This window comes from Trichosurus vulpecula, chromosome 3 (assembly GCF_011100635.1).
Source record: "Trichosurus vulpecula isolate mTriVul1 chromosome 3, mTriVul1.pri, whole genome shotgun sequence".
Classification (NCBI taxonomy): domain Eukaryota; kingdom Metazoa; phylum Chordata; class Mammalia; order Diprotodontia; family Phalangeridae; genus Trichosurus; species Trichosurus vulpecula.
In genome coordinates, this window is record NC_050575.1 from 260,373,964 (window position 1) to 260,390,924 (window position 16,961).

Here is a 16,961-nt window from a genome sequence, read left to right on the forward strand (position 1 = left end):
CACTGCAATCTAGATATAAAATTGCCTGAGTCAGATTCAAGTGAATAACATTAATACTTCTGCCTATTGGCAACTATAGAAAATGGAATTGTTGACTTCCATTATCTTCAAGATAAATTTCTCCAAGAACCCACCCAACATTACAGGAGCTGGCTTGACTGGAGTAGAGCAGACTTGCAAATAATTAAGAAACTAATTACCAATTGCCCTCCCCCCCTCCAAAAATATCTCTGAGCAACTCAATTCCTCCTTGAGGTCTATAAGTCATAAAGCTCATGAAATCATTAAGTAGGTCACAACTCACTACCTGCATCTTTTAGAGATGGCAGGTAGTTTACTTCTCCACACTTCATTCTCCTGTCTGCTGAGAGTTCCTTTTTCTTCTCTTGGGCAGTTCTTGCTGGCTTCTCAGAAATCAAAACAGTTGTGCCATAACATTTTCAGCCTTGTATAATGGATAGAACAGTGGGCCAAATAGAGGAGGGGATTGGAGCTCTTAAAACATGTGTTCTGCTTCCGGCTTAGCCACTGAAAAATAACATTTTCCATCATTTACCTTCCCTGGGTCTTAGCTTCTGTAACTAAAATGGGGGGAATTTCCTTTGCAGGTCAATGAATTAAAATGCATTTATTAAGTACTCACTATGTGCCAGGAACTTTTCTGTGTACTAAACTACAAATAGAAAAATAGAGGAAGAACTGATAAATAGGAGTATATATAGAATGATTTTTACTTATTTGTGTCTAATGGTGGCTATATCTAGGGCTGGGGGCCAATGAGGAGGACAGGGAAAAAAGTTACATGATAACCTAATTTTACACACACACACACACACATATAGATAGATAGATAAATAGGGAATAGCAAGTCGTACATAATAGATTTGCAGTTTCATGTGCAATTATCTTTTTTTATTCTACTATGCTAAGGAAATGCTTGTGTTATTTCATAAATTAAAAATAAAATTTAAAAAAATAAATTGATCCCTGTCCTCAAGTAACTTGCGTCTTAATAGGGGAGGAAAACACATGTGGAGAAGTGGTGGTCTGGAAGGGAGTTTGGGTTTGTAGAATCATAGGAATTGTGAATTGTCTGTCTCATAGGACAGCTAACAGACATACCTTTTCCAGAAGCAATGGTAGTATTGAGCTAGATACTGTGCCCCAGAACAGGGGACAGAAAATATTGGGAGGTGGGGTGGTATTCACAGTGGCATCAGGGAAAATGACAAAATGGCCTCTCTAGATGGCTGATTGGAATGTGAAGCATGATCACATGAACCAGATGTAGTGGGCTCAATGAACTTTTCCTCACTGAACAAGACAGCTCAGTCCTCAGGGTCATCTCAAAGTGAATATGTACCCATCCAGGCCTGCCATCCAATGCGTATGGATCTGAGGCATTTCCTACTATGTCTCCTTTCATTCTCTCTCTCCTATTCCCATACAGGTAAAACTAGGTTAAAATGAATATCAAGCATAGCTTTGATGAAGCAAATCGTGAAAGAATAGCCTAAGAAACTTTTTTAAGGAGGGGGGAGAGAGGGAGGGAACCCAAACCTTTGCATTGTGGTGGGAATGAGGAGAAGGGAAAGAGATAATAGGTTATTTTTACTATATAAGTCTCATGCCTTTTTTTTTAGCACCAACTACTGGAGCTACCTCCCCTTCACTCACTCTCCCCAAACTCTGCCTACCTGATCAACTAGACTTTGGCACCTATAATGATGCATGCTACAAAGCAGAGCTGGGACTAGGGGCAGGCTGAGTAAGCAGCTGCCTGGGGTGCAGCAGAGATTGCAAAAAGGGATACTTTTAAATTTAATATTTGATAAATGTACATATTTTTAAAGCCAGAAAAATTCCCCATCTTTATCATGTTAGTATTTATTCTGTGATAAGTCAAGCTGTATGTTTCACAGTAAAAGCAAAAAGCCTCCAGTGGACAATACACACAGGGACAATTTCCACTGCAAATGAGTGTCATTTTCAAAACTTGCTTGGCTTTGTTCCTGCTCTGCTTCAGCACCAGCAACTCTCCCAACTGCTGGCAGGAAAGGCTGCAGAATGGAGGGAGGGAGAGAGGGAGAGAGACAGACAGACAGATAGGGACAGAGAGGCACAGAGACACAGAGAGAGACAGAGAAAGACAGGCAGACACACACACACACACACACACACACACACATGGAATGCAAAAAATAAAAAGAAAAGTGTAGCACAGAATCCAGCCTGAAATCTAAAACATTCATGAAGATTTGATCTACACTAGGGACAGCTTCGGTTCTCTGCTTCTGTCTTGAAAGAATGTGTAGTGGAAAGAGCATGGAATTTATAGCCATGAGCCTTGGATTTGAGTCATAACTCCAACACTTACTTAGCTTTGTGACCAGGGGTAAATCATCTGACTTCCCTGAGTCTCAGTTTTGTCACCTATAAAGTGGGGATGTTGCCTGTCACACAGGGTTGTAGGTGGGAAAACACCTATCAAGCTTTAAAGTGATATAGAAGTGTGAGTTATGGTAATTGTCTCATGGAGAGATGTGAATGTTGTGAATTTTGGTTCACATATTTTGGTTTTGTTGTTTTTTTTTCCTTTAAAATCAGTTCGTAAAACTTTCAAATCTTTCTCTACCCTCTTCTAAAGCTGTCAGTTCCATGCCGGTGGATAAAGGAGACCACACAGAAGAGATGGTGAGTTGAAATCATAGTTAAAAGCATAATTCTAGAATTCCCCTCTTTCCCTGCACCTCCCCAAAATATCCACCTCCTAGGCCTAGTTTTGTCTCTCCAATGTGTTTTTTTTCCCTTAAATGATGGTATCATTGTGATGTCAAAACCACTTGCTGGTTTCAGCTGTGAAATTTCCTATGGTTTAAGAAAAAAGTCAGGTTTCACAGTTTGCTACAAAAACCTAATCCCTTGAATCCATCAATCAACCAGCAGCCATTAAGTGCCTACTGTGTACTAGGTACTGTGTTAGGTATTAGAGAACAAAACGAAAAGTGAAAGTCTCTGCTCTCAATGAGCTACATTCTATCAGAGAAGAAAACATGATACATATGCAACTATAAACAGAACAAATACTAAGTAGTTGGAGAGGTATGGAACAAGCAGCCAGAAGGTATCAAGAAAAGCATTGTAGATTCCCTTATACTAGAGCCCTAAGGTCTGATACTAACTTTACCACCTGGAGGTCTTGGCTCTTTCAGAATCAGAATCAGTTCTAGGACTTAGAGATATGGGTGCATTCCCCTCTCGTGCTCTCCCAGCACAATCCTAAATGAGGCAGTGACCCAATATTGGACAATGAAGGAGGTCCCAATCTTGCACTATAATTTCCTTCAGGTATACTTTGAACTCAGTACTTTCAAATCTAGTAAAGGTCACACACGCTTCTTTTCCCCAAAATTTTCTTTCTTTTCTTTTCTTTTTTTAATTTGTGACCTTGACAAGTATTAACAAACAGAAAGATCTATATATACAAAAAGGAATAGGAGGAAAAAAGGATTGTATATAAAACCAGGAATCCCTACTATATGCACATCATTTAAAAAAAAACATTTTAAAAGAGTAGCACCAACACTGCCCTGCTTGTCTGTGTCTCCATCTGAATTTTCTTCTGCTGTCTTCTATTTTTCTGTTTCTTTGACACTTTTCTCTTTTTGCACCTCCATCACTTCTACATATATACCACTCCCCCCCCCCCCCGCCCTTTTGAGAGCCTAATTTGTGCTTCATATTGTGGTAGGGACTATAGGAGATACAAAAGAAGCAAATGATACCCATCTTGAGAAGCTCAGAAAAACATTTCTTTATTTCCCTATTCCTTTCACCTGTTGAAGTGTTACCCATACTTTTCCCAGGAAGTCTTACCTGCCCAGGTCCCTGGACCCAAGTTTTTCCTCTGAATTCTAATTATGCTTATTATTTGTGCCTTGGCACTTGACATTTGCTATTTTGAATTAGTGGAAGCATCTTAGTATAATAGAAAAGAAGTGAACTTGACTCAGAAGACCTGAGTTCTAGTCTTAATTCTGCCATTTAATAGTCATATGACCCTGAGCAAGTCACTTAACTTTACTTAAAATCCAGTTTCATCAACTTTAAAATGAGTGTCTCTAATGTCTCTTCCAACTCAAAAATCTATATTCCTATGATTCATTGTCTCAGAAGAGAGATGTTTTACTTAATTCCCCTTTATCCAATTATCTTTTACCACTAGATTTTATGCAAGTATTCCCAATAAACCTTCTTGTCCAGTTGGCCCTAAATCTGCATAAATTATCAGTTTACATATATAATTATCTCTATCATCTCTATTCTCCTTAAAGGCAGGATCAGTCACTTGCACTTCTTATTTCCCATAGTGCCAATTACAATTGTATTCTATATAATGGACACTTAATAAATATTTGCTAATTATTTTAAATATCAATGTCCATATGTATTTCTCTTTTAGATTCACATGCTTATTTATTTTCCTATCAATATCAAAATTTCATCACGTGGTCTTAGGTATTGTGGTGTTTCATCTTTGTCCTACCATGAAGCAAAATTGTATTGACATTTTAGATTATACCTGTTTAGAAATAAATTGGTTTGTAAATCTGTATTAATGCTATAAGAATCACTAGGGTTTTTCCTAGGTGTAATATCTGTAATTTTATGTGTCCTATATACTTCACAGGTACATGACACATTGATTTTCCCCCTTGGATGCCTTTTTTAGGCAGTGCCTTAGACTGAACTATTAAGAATCTGCTAATGAAATTGTCTCTCTAGGTGACCCACTGCATAGTAGAGGTCCTTTCCAATGCTTTATCAAGGCCAAATGCTCCTCCCATAAGTCTGGAGTGCAGGAAAATCCTGAAGAAGGGTAAGTGTAGCCTTGTGCCCTGACTTGAACTGACAGGCTTTATGGTACACAGCAGAATCCTTTTTCAGACTGGCGTTCGGTTTCATTTTAATTTGGCAACCACGTGGCTTCTGACCAGGGGTGTGTTGGGAAATATTTAACAGCTGGCCCTCAGGGAGAAAAATGTACACATGACAAGCTTTAAAAGTTTAATCTCCATCACTTTCTAAGTCTAGACAAACAACCAAACAATAAATCAAACCCTGATTTATGGCGTTTGACAACTTCTAAGGTGCAAATGGTCTCACATTGAAAATTTAACAATTAGCTCTTGAAAGCTAGTACAAGTCAGCTTCAGCACAGCCCTACTTCTGGCAGAATAGTGTGGGAGAAAGATGGCAAGGCTGGGTAGCAGAAGACCTGAATTTGAGTCCCCTTTCTGTCACTAGTTAAACTATGTGATGCCTCATTTGACAGATGAGGAAAATGAGGCCAGGAAGGTTAGGTGACCTTCCCAAAGTCACGCAGGCAGTGTCACAAGATTTGAGCCAAACCCGCTGATTCTTCATCTAGTGCTTTTCCCACCGTGTTGATGATCTCTTCAATGACTTCTAGCTGTAACATTTTATATAGCTCATCTATGCAGCAATTTACCAAATACCTACTGTGTTTGGAAAACTTTGCTGGGCACTGAGGGAGAAGCAAAATCTTAAAAAGACACAGGGCTTAAAGTCTAATAAGAGATTATGACATATACACAAATACCTGTAACATGAAAGAATATACGGCAAGTAGTTTAGAGAGACATAAACAAAGTGTTATGTGAAGCCCAAGTGAGTCAGGGTTAGGTCATTGTCAATTACTGACTGGGGGTAGAAGGAAATCCGGAAAGGTTTCATGGAAGAGATGGCAGTTGAGTTGAATTTTAAAGAAGAGTTAGAATTTCAATAGGTGAAGGCAGCAAAGGAGGGAATTTCATGTATTGGGGAAAATGTTAGCAAAACTCCAAAAGTAGGAAAGCACAGGGAGTATTCAAAGTGACAGTGAGCAATCCAATTTGGTTGTAGTTGCAGAATTCAGGGAAGATAATAGTAGAGGTACAGCTGGAAAGGTAGGGTGGCATCAATTTGTGGAGGGCATTGAATGCCAGGCAAAGGAATTTGAATTTTACTTGGTATATGATAGGGAGCTATTGGAGATTTTTGAGTATTGATATAACTAAATCCATTCAAAAACAGGATTAATCTGATAGAATTATGAATAATCAATTGACGTAAGGAGAGAATGTAGTTTGGAAGGTTTGTCAAGAGATTATTGCAGTGGTTCAAGCAAGTGCTTCTAGCAAGATGGTAATGGTGGGAACAGAGAATTGAACAGATGTGAGGGAAATTTTCTTAGGGTTAGAATTGACAGGACCAGGTAAGTGACTGGATAGAAATAAGGGAGAGGAAAGATTAAAAAAATAACACCAAGACTAGGTGGATAGTGATGCCATAGATAAAAAATAAAGGAAGGTTAGAAGAAAGGTTTAGGGAGATAAATAGGTGAGGTTCCAACTCAGGACATGCTGAGTCTGAATTGACAATGGGACATCCAGGTGAAAATATCTTGTGTGCAATTAGAGATGTGAATCTGAAGACTGAGAGAAAAGAGCAGAGCTAGAGAGATAGACTTGGGGTGATTGTTAAAGTCAAATGAATATTACTGCTAAAGTAGATAATGTAAAGATAAGAGGAAAGAGCCAAAGACAACCTTTGGGAACATCCACCATAAGTGGCAGGAAGAAGATGAGAAACCAGAGAAGGAAACAAAGAGGGAGGGAGGGAGAGAGACAGAGAGAGAGAGAGAGAGCGACAGAAAGAGAGAGAGAGAGAGAGAGCGACAGAGAGAGAGAGAGAGAGAGACAGACAGAGACAGAGAGACAGAGAGAGACAGAGAGAAACAGAGAAGTTTCTGAAGACCAGAGAAAACAGAATACCCAGAAACACCTGATATGTCAAATGCTGCAGAAAGGTCAAGGAGGATGAGGATTTTTTTTAAAGTTCACTGGGTTTCATGATTAGAATGTCATTGATATCTCTAAGAGAGTAGTTTTAGTAGCATGGTGTGAAAGTTATATTGCAAGGAGCTGAGGAGTGGGAGGTGAGGAAGAGGGAAGACTTTTTCAAGAAGTTGAGCAGTTGACTTGGTTAGAAAGGTCGAAGAACTTTTTTTGTTGTTGTTGGCTTGGGAAGATGAGCTCACTTGTAGGCATATGGTAAGAAGCAAGTGAAAAAGAGGAATACTGAAGATGCCTGAAAAGGAGTTGATTCTGATTTCTCGGTCTTGGCATTCAGCTATATTCATTCTTCATTGAGGTTAGATGCTGGCATATTTTTATTCAACATGCCATATATATATTCAATATGTTAGAGCCAGCCTGCAGTATAATGTGCTCATCTCTTCTCTCAGGTCATCCAAAAATAGAGAGAACTGGATTTGAGACAATGTAGTAGGCTTATCAAGTCTGATCAGTCCAGATTGTGCATTCACTATCTAGAAGCTTGAATGTCAGCCAAATGAAATTTAACCCTTCAATCTTTTATTTTCTTTAGTCCCCAGATGTGGCGGAGATATATCAAACTGGACATAGCTAAAGTTAGACCTCCGTGACACATTAATAGAAGCCTACTTTCCAGTTGATATTGATCTTAATCAATATTCAACTAACAACACACCTCATTTAAGAACAATATTTTAAATGATGGAATTGGAAATGGAGTGAGGAATAGAGGAGAATATAAGGGAAGACAGATTGGGAGAAAAGATTGAAAAATGAAGCATTCTTCTAAATATATTCCTCTTGACTTGCCATAGTCATATGTTAGTGACTTTAATATTGACAGTAAAAACCACTTAACCCATATATGGTGCTGATCATTTAAAAATCTCTTTCAGTGTGGGCTCTGTTAGAATAGAAAAGGTATACATGGATTACAACTTCAGCTTGAAGCAGGATGTTTATAGGGCAATGTTTATAGGGCCAATTTCTTGTATCTGGGGTGCCTAGAACATTGATGATGGCTTTACTTTTAATTATGATCTGAACCAATACAAACAGTGCAGGACCTATTAAGAGCAGATATAACTATGGTGTTTTCTGAAATCATGTGTCCTTTTTAAACTGTAAACAAAAATCATGCCAGAAGATTCATTCTTTTTTTTTTACCTTTCTCCACTCCTAAAAAAAAAAATCTTGAGTTAGAAATAATGTAATGAGCCTTTTATTTTTCCTTTCCTCCAGCACATCATACCTTAATCTCTTCTAGAAAACAAGTAAAATTACTCATTAAATGTTTGTTGAAAGAATGACTCAGTGTTATCCAAACATCCAATGTAGCCTGGAGGTTGTCTCCCACTGGTGTGCATGATACTTTTAGGGCACCAGAAGTAATTATTTGTAATTTTTCTCTAAGACTCTCCACTCCATATACCTCCTTTTCTTTTTTTGTATCTTCTTCTCCTTTCTCCCTTCTCTAGAAAAAGTAGACGATGAAAGGGTGGATCTCTGTGTATATCTGTGTGCACAGAACAATGGGGTAGTCTTCTAGTCTAAACACATAAACAAACACATATCTCCCTTCTATACCATTCATTTGCCAGTATAGATGCCATTCATTCACCCTAAGAATTACTGCTTATGAGTCCTTAGTAAAGTCTCTGCTTTCTAGAACCTAGTGGTCAGTGACCAAGTGCCTGGGCTCTCATGGTCAATGACAGAGCCCTAAAGAAAGTCAGTAATAATTAAATGATGTAGCTTTGACTTGAGGTCTTTATATGCCAATACCTTCCTTTGCTATGCTTTCTTTTTCCTCTTCTTTCCTTTCTTCTCTGTTGTAAGTGTACCAATGGGCTTTGTTGGCCCAGAATACTAAAGAAATTGTTGATCTCTGTTTTTGAGTGACTTGCTTTTGAATCTCCCGTGGATTCACTGCTCTTTTTTTCTTAATCTTCTTCCTCTCAGTCTTCCTCTTTACCTTTCTCTGTTTCACCCTCCATTAACTCTTCTTGAAATCTGTATGTAGTCCTTGTATAAAAACAAAAACTTCAGGAAAGTGAGAATTATAGAAATTTAGAATTTTCAAAACTAGAGAATCTTAGAATTGGAAAGGATTTTAGAAATCATCCAGCCCAATCTCCCAATCATTCTACAGCAAGGATCCCTTCTATAGCAAAGACTAACTTTTGACTAATATTTGTAATGCTCCAATTTATGCAATATAACTCATATGTATACTATAAATATATGTATATACTGTTTTGAGGTTCATAAAGTACTTTGATCAAAACAGTCTTGGGAAATGGGTAAGGCAAATATTATTCCCATTTTACAGATGAATGAACTAAGGCTTACAGATGTTAAGTGACTTTCCCAAGGACAAATAGCTAGTAGGTATTGGAGCTGGGATTCAAATACAGATCTTCTGACCCCATAGCCAATTCTATTTCCACTATACCATAATGCTTATAAATTGGATGGCTTTTTTGGTTATTCTAGTGACTTTGAAATTAGGGTAAATTGTGGAACTTGTCACAACTTAATTTTGCGGTTCAGTATTTCATTCCCCACAGGAAGATTCTTAAGCCTGTGAGCTGTAATGGCAGCCTTCATTTATTATCATCTGCTATGGCTTGCGGCTAAATTTAGCAGAGTATTACAATTTGGACACTGTTGCTTCAAACAAGAACCTTTTCAATTGGAGAAAAATTCAAACAAAACATCTTTTGCTTTAAGTTAGTAATAGAAACTGTTCTTGCCTCATTCAGAAGAAGTTTCACTTGAAAGCAGAGGTGTGGCCTTAACTCTGGCTATGATCAAAGGCTACTCACACCCACACTGAGCACCAAGTACGAAGCAAGGCCTCTACCTTAGGATCACCATTCAACCCTGCTAGTAAATGCTGCTTTTATTGATCTTCTAACCTTTCAGGCTCTGAAATTGGCCTGGATCTTGAGAATGACCACTTTTCCTACCTTAATTTTTTCTGCTTACCTAGCTGGACCCTCTTATTCCCTACGATGATGTTAAACTTCCAAGCCAACAAAACTGAAACTGACAATGCAACACATCACAATTGCAGCTGAATATAACCTACAGCAAAGAAAAATAATTAGAATGACAAAATCCCCATTGCCTTGTAAAGTCTATAATCTAACAGTCATTATCTTGCCGGCCTCTGTGCTAAGGAATGGGAATGCGTACTACCTGGGCAGCCTCTGAGATCAGTGGCGTGTCTGAAAGGATGTGTTTGCAGTTAACTCTTGCTAAGATGTTTTGCCTGGTGGCTCAGAATGTAAACGATATTACACATTGCTATAGAGAGGGAAACAAGGACTGTTAGGACTTAAGAGAAAATTATAAGACTAAATGTATTTTCTTTTTTAGTCAGATTACTATGCGATGTTACGGACAGAGTGTATGCAGATTTGAGAAGGTATTGAGATCCTCGGGGATGAGATGGAGAAACGGAGGTTCCATAATAGGACAGATAGGTACATTTGTAGCTAATTGAATAATGGCAGCTAAAGAATGTTGATTAACGGATCGGTATCAGCTTAGGAGGCTCGCTATCCTTGACCTTGTCCTGTTTAACATTTTCATCAGCAGTTTAGAAAAGGATATGTGGCAGATGCATCCAATTTACAAATGCCACAAAACCTGGAGGGAGCAGCTTATATGTTGAATGACAGAAGGTTTTTTTTTTCCCCAAAAAGACAGAGTGAATTAATGAACAATTCTAATAAGATGACATTTAATAGGGCTAACTTTTAAGCCCTGTTCTTAGGCTGAACAAATAAGCTGACAAGGGTAGACTGGGGAGAGATGTGGTTTCATAGCAATATACGTAAAACATATTTAGGAATTTTAACTCATGACAAGCCGACTTTGAATCAATAGTTTGCCCCAAAAAGTTCACATGTTTATGTACAGTATCCAGAATAAGGGAAATCATAGTACCACTCTCCTCTGGGCTTGTCACACTGTATGTAGAGTGTTGTGCTGAATTCCGGGCATCGCATATAAAAGGGATATTGGTAAACTGGAACATGTCTAGAGGAAGAAGACCAGGATGATGAGGACTCTTGAAATTGTCACATGAGGAAGATCTGAAAAGACTAGGGCCATTTAGCTCAGAAAAGAAAAGGCCTAGAGGAAAGGGGGTGTAGCAGCTGCCTTCAAATATTTGAAGGGCTGTCACGTGAAAGAGGAATTTGGCTTATTGTTAGGTCCATCAGAATAAGTGAGGCCTTATGAGTGAAAGTTTTAATGGCACAAATTTCAGCTCAATTTAAAAAAAAAACTTTCTAACTAGAGCTCTCTGCAAATGAAATGAACTATTTTACAAGGTAGCAAGTGACCTTTCACTGGATGTTTTTAAACAATGCCCCTTTTTGTCAGAGAGTTTCTAGTCTCTTCCTCAGTCATTATGTCCCAACCTTTCTTAACTCTTAGGTGTTATCTACATAGCACAAAAGAAGATACTAGTTCATTGCCCTAATGGATTTGATGATTATAGATTAACAAAATAGACCATTTGGGGGTAGAGAAGAGGACTTATTTTGGCACTTGAATTATCCGAATTGACTGTTTACCTTGATTAAATTTAGTTGATCCGTGATCATATCTCCATCTTACTTAATAATCTTTCTATTCCTAGGATCAGGATGAATACAATAAAGAATGATCCTGAGACTCATGATAGAGACATGCACAGTAGAGATATAAGTATTAGCATACTTGACTTTGCTGAGATTCAGTATAAAAAAGGGGCTGATCCCTTCTAGTTCTAAGATGATTCTGATTCTATATTTGAATTGTGATTTAATGTTAATATCTATATTCATTCTGCTAACAAAATGGAATGTGATAGAAGAAAAAAGAAATTTACATGATAACTTTATTATATATTTAAAAGGAATAGCAAGTTGTACATAATAGATTTACAGTTTCATGTGCCATCATCTTTTTTATTATACTGTGCTATGGAAATGCTCATTTTAGTCCATAAGTTAAAAATAAATAAATAAATGTGAAAAAATTTAAGGAAAAAAAAAAGAAAGGTGCTCAGAGGCCATCTACTTCAGTCTATACCTCAGCAGCCTCAAGATATATAGAAGTCATAAATTAGTAATTATTGAATAGTCTGAAACAGATTATGAGTTACATTGTGTTCTTTGAAATTTTTATTTTAGGTGGACAACAAGACAAAGATGAAACAGAAAATGAAAGTGAAAAGTCCAAATTTGCAGTAAGGTTGTTAAGAGACCCAACTAATGGGGAAACTCATGTACCTATGAGTTTGGAGGAGGAAAACCCATCAGAAGAAGAATCTAAAAGGCAAATGGAAGAAGACACAGAAAAGCTTCAGCAGGAGGAAGAAGATAAGGAAGGAAGAAGAAAGTATCAACCAAGCTTTCATCTTCATGAAGACCAAGGCCTTAAAGAAGCAAGAAAGCACCAGCCTGAAAATAGCAATGAGAAAGAAAAGGAAAGGGTAGAAGAGGGAACTGAGAAATACAAGAAAAATGATCACAGTGAAGAAGGAAGTCAAGAAAAACATCTCTATGAAGAGTCAGAGGAGGTTCAAAATACCTTTCTTGACAAAAGAAACCAAGCCAAAGCTAAGACCAATGAAGAGTTTGCAGCCAAAAATAATAGATACTCTGTGGGGCATTCTGAGAAGACACATAGCCAAGAAACAAGCAGTGAAGAGAGTGAAGAGGAGAGTGAGAGTAACAGCAGTGAAAAACGTGGCTGGGAGCCTAAAGATCAACATGGAAGTGTAGAATCCAGTGAAAGCGAGGAGGCTTCTGTCTCTGAAGTGACCAAACGTCGGCTGAAACCTAGACACCATCACAGGAGATATAGACTGGATCGGTCCTTTGAAGAGAGGAAAGCTCACTCTGAAGAAAGAAGAAACACACTTGAGTCTGAGGAATCAAATGAAGATAAGGACCATTTCTGGGACAAGAGAGGCCGCCACAAAAACAATTATGAAGACCTACAGGAGGAACCACGTTATCATGAAGAGAAGGGAAATTACCACAGGAGCCATGGTTTTGATGATCTTGAGGAAGAGAGATATAGTGACAGGGCAAGTGAAGAGTACAGAGATAAGAGGTATCACAATGAGGAGATCCAGGAAGAAGAAGAGAAGAGAAACCATCCCAGCAGGCAAATTGAAGAGGTGGGACATCACTATGACGAAGAAAGTGAGAAAGGGAGGCACTTTGATGAGGACCAGAGCCGCCATCATGGAGACAGGGAACAAGAACCAGGTGTTCATTCCACTCATGGAAATAAAGATGAGAAAAGGTATTCTAGCGAGAGACAACATTATGCAAAAGAAAGCAACATGGACAATGAAAGGAGGCACCCTAAGGGAAGGAAAGAGCAAGACCGAAGCTATTTGGACCATGAGAAGAGAAACAGTGAGGAAAGTGATCTAGGAAAATGGCAGCAGGGAGAAGATGAAGATGGTGAAAATAACAGAGAGGAAACAAGGTTTCAAGAAAAAGAGTTTAATGTCCATCCTGCAGAAGAGAAGATGAAGAGATTGGGGGTTCCATACAGTCCTTATTATGAACCCCTCCAGTGGAAGAACAGACATTTTGAGGAAAAGGACAGAATGAGTGATCAGTTTCCCAAGAATGAAGAGGAAAGCAGGTCTAGCCTGAATGAAAAGACCTTCTTCCCTGACTACAATGATTATGACTGGTGGGACAAAAAGCCGTTTGTGGAAGACGTGAATCAGGAGCATAATGAGAAGAGAAATTTCATCGGCATCCCCAAATACGATCTGAAAAAGCAGTATGACAGAGTTGATGAACTTGCCCAACTTCTCAATTACAGGAAGAAGTCTGATGAATTTCCAGAATTCTATAACTCTGATGAAGACATGAGAAAACATCAGATGGTCAGGAATGAGAATGGTGGCCTTGGTCAGAGGCCTCTGACAGAGGAAGAGGTATGGCCTTTGAATTTTATTTGAAAAAGTTAGTCAATGTCTAGGGACAGATAAGTCCAAGAATATCTGATATCAGCAAATGGGGGAAGTTAAAGAACAGAAAAATTAGAGGGAACTTGCCTCTCCTAATGGAGTGTGGTCTCCTCCTAGGCTTGATTACTTAGTGTATGTTTGGGGTGGGTTGGGAAGGGAAGGGGGAGGGCACAGCTACCTTTCCCCTACTGCTTGATTCTTGTTCATTTTACAGCCCATTAGTGCCTCCAGTCCTAAAGGAGACACAGATTATGAAAGCAGGTGAACCAATTTTTATTGGTTTCTGGCTCACAGTTCTTGCGGAAGACAAAGGAAACTGATAGATAAAGTAGAATTTCAAATTTGTGGAGATCATTTTTATCAAACCTATTGCTTCCTGCCTAAGCAATGTACCTTTTCCTCATTAATTCACATAGAATGAACAAAAGTCACAATGGCCCTAGGTAAGATTGGCAGCATGTAAGCCATGCAGCTTGTCAACTTTAAGGGGTGAGACTGGGAGTGGATCCAGTCATGTATTTTTATTGCTGCAGGTAGAAGGAACAATACCAATGCAGATTGGCAAGTATTTTACAAATCATGTAGAGTTATCTAAAGCACTGAGAGGCTAAGTGAATTCCCCAGAGTTGCACAGTCAGTATGTCAGAGGGAAGACTTGAACCAGGGCTTCCTGACTGTGATGACAGTTCGTGATCCACTACTCCACGCTGTCCCTGGGTATTAAAATTACATGGGATGTCAGAGGCCCTAGGAAAAACCACTGGCTCCTTTGTCAAGAGTAATTTCTGCAAGTACACACCAAAGCATCTGATGTAATGGACTCTTAGGGACACTTGCCTCTCATAATGGAGGTCTATGGGAGCCTCATCTACCAAATGTGGTCTTTTAAACACTAGCACTTACTAGGGGTGTAGAATGAATAAGAATGAAAATGTTTCCAAGTTGGAGAGACAGTGGCCATGAGAAATTTGTGTAAATTAAGAAACTTGTAGGGTGGTGAAATATCTTGTCACAAAACTGACTTTCCAATAGAGGTTTGGAAACCATTTATTCAGGTTTTATTTAATCATTACTGAGAATTCTCCACTTTTTTGAGGTGTGATTCTTCATTTTTCTCTGTCCTCAAACTTCTTAACACATTTCAATTTGTATAAACCATTTTGCAAACAGCTGGTTGGAACTTCATAGCTACCATCTTTACCATGTTACCAACTGGAGAAAAAAAAAGAGGAAATCCTGAGGGCATCAGTGTTAGTGTTCACCATGGTTACTATTTTATAACTATTTGGAGCACTATATCTGACTTTCCCTATATTTTCTCAGGTTCTTTCAGCCCCAAATTGGGGAAAATTGAAGGCCCAAAAGTCAACTCCAAAAGAATGGCATTGGACAGAGTACTTTTGAAATATGTCCTCCTCTTCATGCAGTCAGGAGGTTGGAAGAAATCTCTAGGGCAAGGCTTCTTAATCTTTTTTGGGTCATGGACCCCTCTGATAGTCTAATGAAGCCTATGAACACTTTCTTAGAATCATATTTTAAAATTCATAAAGTAAAATATGGAGGATTACAAAGAAAAGCAATTATATTTAAAGAGTTAATAAAAAATATTTTTAAAAGTTCATGGATTCCAGATTAAGAACTCTGTTCTAGGGGTATTTCGTATCCATTCCCTAATCCCAGCAGGTCAAATCTATCTCTCAAAAGAAGAGCTGTAACTTTACTTGTAGCTCTTTTCAAGGACTAGGGAAGTGTAGAGTGATGAAAAGGGCAATGAAGAATGAATCAGAAGATTGACTACCTATGTGATTTTAGGGAAGTCACCAACTCTCTGAGCATAAGTTTTTCCATTTGTAAAATGAGGGATAGGCTCATTTGTTTCTAAGGGCCCTCCATTTGTGAAGTTTTAAGGTTTTGTGGTAGAAGGGGTAGAGATGGCAAACAGAAGGGTCTAGTCCCAGGGATTAGAGGTTCAAGCCTGCTTACTTTTATTTAACCCATCCATTTCAAACCTAGAGCTAAACTTGTGTTTAGATTGCCTGTTTCTTGGTCTAAATCCTTCTAATTTTTTACAGGAGAAGGAACTAGAAAACTTGGCTGCAATGGACATGGAACTACAGAAAATAGCGGAGAAATTCAGTGGTACCCAGAGAGGGTGACCGCTCAGGGAGCAGTGGCATAGCATTTCACAGCAGTGGACGGCTTTAATATACATGCATTCATACTACCTAGTCTTGGCAGATGCTGCCACCAAAAAGTATCATTTACCCAAAGACAGTTGGTAGACTTTACTGTTCACTCAGTGTATTTACATGGTTGGAAATGTCTTTATTGTTTTCTAGGATGCTATTGAAACTTGAATAGCATGAATTTTAGCATATAAACTTATATTTGAATATGCTTTGTGATGAGTATGCTGCTGTCCTTCAGAAATATATTATGCCTCCTAATTTGAAAAAATAAAAAAAGTAATCTAGGACCAAATACTTCATCTTTCTTGACTTTCTTTTTTTGTTAGGGAAGAGTATGATATTTAAGTATAATATTTGGGTATATTCTGCTGGTTGACTTGACACTGAAACAATGTTTAGATTTAATGATCTCCCAGGTAAAAGATATTGGGTGACCCTCCTGAAGTTACAGAAGACATGGGGTAGAGTGGCCTAATGGATGTATAGTTAGACTCTGTGCCACCTTATAGAAGAGACATCAAATATTCAAAATGGTAAAAGCCATTTCAACAATTTCAGCATATATCAGGTTTAAAATCGTTAAAGCTTGGTGCTGTATAGTCACTTAGTCATGTCTGACTCCTCATGACCCCAGTTAGGGTTTTCTTGACAAAGATACCGGAGGGGTTTGCCATTTCTTTCTCCAGCTCATTTTACAGATGAAGAAACTGAGGCAAACACAGTTAAGTGACTTGCCCAGGGTCACACAGTAAGTGTCTGAGGCCAGATTTGAATTCAGGTCTTCTTGACTCCAGGCCCAGCACTCCATCCACTGTGCCACCTAGCTGCATACATTTTTAATTATTTAGGATTTGAGAAAGCAGCAGGGTATAA

General features: G+C 38.4%; 1 protein-coding gene across 1 annotated transcript; it reads left to right on the top strand.

Moving 5' to 3' along the window:
• The first annotated feature begins 3,309 nt into the window (after positions 1 to 3,309).
• CHGB (chromogranin B) lies at positions 3,310 to 16,382 on the top strand. Its single transcript, XM_036749958.1, has 4 exons — positions 3,310 to 3,348; positions 4,786 to 4,879; positions 12,092 to 13,866; positions 15,972 to 16,382. The coding sequence occupies exons 1-4, from the start codon at positions 3,310 to 3,312 to the stop codon at positions 16,053 to 16,055; spliced, it is 1,992 nt and encodes a 663-aa protein (XP_036605853.1). The 3' UTR covers positions 16,056 to 16,382.
• The last annotated feature ends 579 nt before the right edge of the window (positions 16,383 to 16,961 follow it).